At 40.1% G+C, this 5590-nt stretch overlaps 1 protein-coding gene across 6 annotated transcripts in view; it reads right to left on the reverse strand.

Moving 5' to 3' along the window:
• The window catches only part of LOC103384697 (ERC protein 2-like), a 219721-nt gene that overhangs the window by 86712 nt on the left and 127419 nt on the right, over positions 1-5590 (reverse strand). For all 6 annotated transcript variants that reach the window (XM_025059639.1, XM_025059638.1, XM_025059635.1 and 3 more), the window contains one exon: positions 1459-1606. In XM_025059639.1, coding sequence (XP_024915407.1) covers positions 1459-1606 — 148 coding nt within the window. The remainder of the gene's footprint in view (positions 1-1458; positions 1607-5590) is intronic.

Here is a 5590-nt window from a genome sequence, read left to right on the forward strand (position 1 = left end):
TATGGTAGTGTTAGGACGGAGATAAGCAGGAACCAGACAGGCCCTGGGAAGTGACCACTCTACAAAAAGACGTATCCATTGAACATGGCCTACTGAAAGTTTGGAATATTTTGAGTGCTTAGCCAACGAACCTCCCAAATTTTACAGATTTCAAAACATTGTGTAAGATAAAGGAAAATACCAAGATAAAAATACGTCTTTAATCACTTCTTCTTTCCTTTAGATAAGGAAACCTGAATACACGTGTGCCATTTTCAGTTGCTCTCTATGCAGTTTGGTGGAGCAGGAGGACATCTTTTAAAAATACCAATGTTCCGTTTCCTGTCATTAAACAGGCTGCTTCACAGCAAGACGATGCTGTGCACATTTTTCCAAGATAACGTACACCTATGATGGCATCAGTTTAATAGAGGGAGCTTGTTTATACATAAAAAAAGGGTTTCTCCTAAGGTTGTGTTGTTTGCTCCAGCCAATGACACTGACTGCTATGTACACTGTGTAAAACGTTTCTCTTTGTTATAATCATCTTGTCCTAGATTTAAAAGAAAAGGAATGAGAAAGCTACGATAAAACACCAGAATAATTAATCCATCCATCCATCCATCTATTCTAACTGTGATGTGTTGCAGGTATAAATGGCTCAACCAGCTACTCAGAATCGGCATTGGTCCGATATTGGTCAAAACTTCAGAATCGTACATAGAAAAAAAAAAACTAGAGCCCATCCAATCCGATACGTAAGTCCAAATGCTGAACTTATATTTGTGCGACATGCTGTAAACACGAGGAGAAAAGAGGTGTCGATTGATATCAGTATCCGCAGATTCGCCATGTTGTGATATCAGACAATAAAAAATTGTACGGAGGCATCCCTAGTGCCAGTATCTATTCTGATTTACTTCATTTTAAACATAAATAATAGTTCAGCTGTAGTAGTTTGTCCTAATTGTGGTCTAAGAACTTGACGATACAGAGAGTACAGTCAATAATGAGTCTGGATAAGGACCTCAAACAACCTCTCTTAAAAAAGGAATTATTTCTGCGAGAGAAGACTTTCCCCCGTGTGTTTATGCTCCTCAATTAGGAACATCAACTTTTGTCTGACTGGTTTAGCTTACAAAGACTGGATGCAGAGATTGTGGTTTGAGGCAGAGGAAGATTTTTTCCTTTTAACTACCAGAACTCATTAACTATCTGTTCCTGGTTTGAAAAGTTCAAAAGACGAGTCCACGAAAGTGTTTAAAAGCAGGCAGAGCTTCGCCATCTGTGGCAGGTTTGACTCGTTAGCCCTGCTTTGATTCTCAGAGCCATAATCTGTCCTAAGTGGTGACCGCAAAGCCAGGCCCCATTTGTTTCATGTGCAGGCCAGTCAACATTATAAGACCCCAAGTGCTTTAAATTTGATTTATTGTTTATGTGCATGCACGTAAAGCCCGTGGCCACATGTGGTGAATGTACCTGCTGTTTGAGCTGGTGCATGAGCCTGTCCTTCTCCCGCTTAAGAGCCATCACTTCCTCCTGGGATTTCTTCCGTTTGGAGGCGGATAACTCCAGCAGGGCAATGTTGGCGTCTTTCTCACTGATGGCTGCCAGCAATGCCTGCTGCCTGCAGGGGGAAAAAAAAGGGAACACAAGAGGATTACAAAAAGGTGAAGCCAATTTTGTCAGGCTGTCTTTTGATCTGGGATCTTGCAGTCATTAGGTTCGTTTACATCAGCCTGTTGTTATGTGCATTTTTCAATTTGGGACTATAAAACCTGAATGGAAATAAAGAGAATTTCAAAAGATTCCAAAATATTAAATTATGTTTTGAGCCTGCAGGAAAGTGGGGAAATTGTTACACCAAACAATGTTAAATGCAATTAAATTCAAGGGAAACAGATACAACAAATAGAGCTGCACAGTTTGAACTCCAACAAGTGTAAGGTCACTTCAGGTACTGCATCTGACCGTGTAAGGAATGAAGGTAAACTGAAGGACCACAGAGCGCAGGGGTTTATTAAAAAAAATAAAAATAGAAGACATTAGTCATGAGAACCTTTTCTGAACGCATCGACAATAATCTTGGCCACATCATTAACTAAATATTATATGGCTAAAACATCTACCTGTCGCCTTGTTACTAATTAAAATTAATTTAAAAATATTTATGTGCTTTTAGCCTTGATGTTGCAATCATTTTTTTTTTTATTAGCATAGCCACCATCGCTCCATCCTGGTCTTGTCACTTTAATCCAAATACAGTTTGTCATATTTAGGGACTGCTGATCCCTGAGATCTAAGGCGGGCTGACAGTTTACAACAAACTCATCTTTTTAATTTGTCTTTTAACTTTATTATAAAATTAGGAAAGAAAACTAGAATGTTCTATACCATACTGGTAATACTGCAACAAAATAAAGCTTTTTTTTTTTCTTTAGCCTGTTATAGGATCCTTAGGTGAAAACAGATAAGTATCAAGGTAAACGTAGGAATATCATTATTTAAAAAACAAATGATAATCAGCCAATGACTTTGAATCTCCACACTGCTCGAGCCGTAAATGGTGAAAAAGTGTCCTTCACCATGAAACAGGTGGACGTCACCGAGGCCCAGCAGCTGTGACTCCTTCTACGTCAGAACCCAAACATAGTCATTCCAAAGCTGGTTGAACTCAGACTGAGGTTCCACAGTAAAGACGTGGGGATCTTTGAAGTGGTCTGTTGAACATTGCATTAGTGGTTGTTCAGTGTGACTCACTGACAAGCGATTGTGTAATGGAGGCTAATGAATGAGACAGAGGAGGACATGACATCTTCTGTCTGCCACAGTGATGTAGGTGCATGTCTGTGTTTGTGTTTGTCCACAGGTGGGAGGGGGCATACCACCCAAGCGTCATCATAAAACACATGACATGACACAACCAGAGGCGCACATTCATCCCTGTGAAACCAAACTACATTTCTGCAATTTGTCTCTGGATCAGGTTAGTGGTCATTACCCCCGTCATCAAACAGGATGTCTCAAATTCAGAAGACAGTGACAAGCATGTACGTAATCCTCCCACGCCTGGTTACACAGACGCACAAACATTTTGTCGTACATGGCCACAAACACAATGAAACACACACCTTAGCTAGTTCCATCATGCCATCACTCCACAAAGTAACCTTAAGTTAACCTCTTGACTTGGCGCCTCCTAGGGGCAGCCTGTTGCAGCAGATCTGCTGTTAACACAACAATTACCCTCGTGTGGGATCAATAAGGTTCAATATATTTATTTATTTGTTTGGTTTAAATAAGTTGCAAGCATTGCAAAATCTGTGTACATTCTCCTCGTATCAAAAGAAAGCCAACACCGGATTACCTTATCAATAGATTCCATTGTGGTTCTGCAAAAAAGGGAACGATGAAATATATATAAATATATATATATATTGCTTCCCTAATTGTTGTTTACATATATTGTATAACCCAAGTAAACCTATGCTGATGTAGAGAAAATAAGAAAAAAGTAATAGGTAAGTAATTAAGTGAGGCATGACAAAGTAACAGAGATTTGAATAAAAAAAATAAAAATTTAATTTGAAGTTCCTTGTTTGTCCCAAGTTCACAGTGCGAGTTTTTGCAAGCCACACAGGCTGCCACAAGAGGCGCCATTAAGTATCTGGGTCCCCTAGGGCTCGAACCCAGAACCTACTGCATATAAGGCAGGAGTGATACCCACTATACAACTTTTACATATTAACCCATACTTCGTAACTCTGCGTTAGACTGTAAAACAGAGCCGCTTTTATAGGTGAGTTTAAGCTGAAACTCCGAACATAACCTGGTCGGGAAGTTATCTAGCCTCTATTAACCCTAGGGCTAGGGTTAATAGGAAGTCACTTGTAGTACAGGAAAGCCTGGCTTAAGACTCAACATACCTTGCTAACCCCACTTAACTGGCTTTGTCATTTACCCCTCAAGCTGCAGACAATAGGTGGAGGAGTGAAAAGAGTGTTCAGTGATCTTGTAAAGATATGGCCATTCCTCTACTCCTAGTGGCTGCTGTGAATGACCAAAGCGATGAGTCAGAAGAGAAGTGTTAAATCTGTTAGAGATTTAAAACAATAAAAATAAGAAGTCTTCTATAAAAAACGTTGCATATACCCACAAGATTGTGTATTTTTGTTTCGGTTTATCAATTGGGCGTACACAACATTTTTGTCTATGGTAACAATATTCTCAATCTGCTTCACATTTCCAGTCCAGATGGGAAGCAAAAACCTTACCAGGTCACATCCAAGGTAGTTTTAGAAACACAGGGAGCTAACCCATCCAGACTGTACGATCAGATGATCAGATGAATAAACTTTTGCCATTTCATTTGTTTCAAAAGAAACACAGATCAATATTTAAACGTTCCAGTCTGACTCATTGAGTCCTAATACCAATGAATAGACTCATTTTCTTTGGTATCCGGAGAACAAGACACATTTTTTGGGGGTGGATGTTTGTACTCTTGGGGCACTTAAGTTTATTTATAGTCTTGTTTCTACAAAGTTCATCTTGAACGACCATCAGAGGATTCTCATGCTCTGACTGTGTTTAGGTAATAAAGGTATTTTAGGTTGGATAAACATGACGTGGCTGAGCTCCAGACTCTTAAATTGCATCTGAAATTAGGAGGGCATTAAAGCAGCAGGCTAAGGTAATGGTTCTATGTGTGTGTGAGTGTGAGTGTGTGTGAGGTAAGAGGTATAGAGATTGAGGGAGGGTGGATGTGTTCCAAATACACTTTGGACTCAATTAAACATTGACCTGCATTGGAGCGTTTTTATTCCGTGATTTAGGTCCCTGCAGAAATAACTAAATTGTAAAAACAAACAAGCTGAAGTCAGAATAAAGTCCCGCCGCCCGGCAGCTCACATTCGAATGTTTTTTGTACAATTATCTGCGCGCTCCGTCTGGATTCCCCCATTCAAGAGCTTTTAATAGGCCCCGCTGTTTAAGTCTGCGTCGCAGTACGTTGCAGCGCTCACATCTGTGCACGCGTGCATGAGTGTCCTGACATGGATCGCGGCGGCTAATCACGCCATTCATCATGGAGCGGGAGTGCGGTGGCACTTCTCATCTCCCCACACCTCCAGTGTTATGCCTTCAAATGTTCACTGTAATGGGAGCACGTGCACGGTCACGTGCACATGAGCACCTACATTGTAGACATACAAACACTGGACCACTTGTTGGGCAAGTGCATGGTTATACGGTTTGGACTAACTGTTAACACAAAGAATTTGTTCAAATAAATCGTTATGTCTTCACATCAATTCATTTTCTAGAAAAGAGAAAAAAAGTCCAACACAAACTATCATCTCATATCTATAACCACAACCTTAAAGAATCATCTCTTAAATTTTCACTTCTTTTACTTTCACTTGTAAGACTAACAGTCCTGATTGACCAAAAGGAAAACTACTGTTACATCAAAATGAGCAATAATGCAACTTGGAATGTCTGCCGATACCTTTGTTTCTCCTCCATCATGTCGAAGGCCTACATTGCTAAAGTACTGTATATAGTATGATTAAGGTATGATAGCGTCTCCGTGTCCCCCATCTCACACGAG

The sequence above is a fragment of the Cynoglossus semilaevis genome, chromosome 10 (assembly GCF_000523025.1).
Source record: "Cynoglossus semilaevis isolate Cse_v1.0 chromosome 10, Cse_v1.0, whole genome shotgun sequence".
Taxonomy (NCBI): Eukaryota; Metazoa; Chordata; class Actinopteri; order Pleuronectiformes; family Cynoglossidae; genus Cynoglossus; species Cynoglossus semilaevis.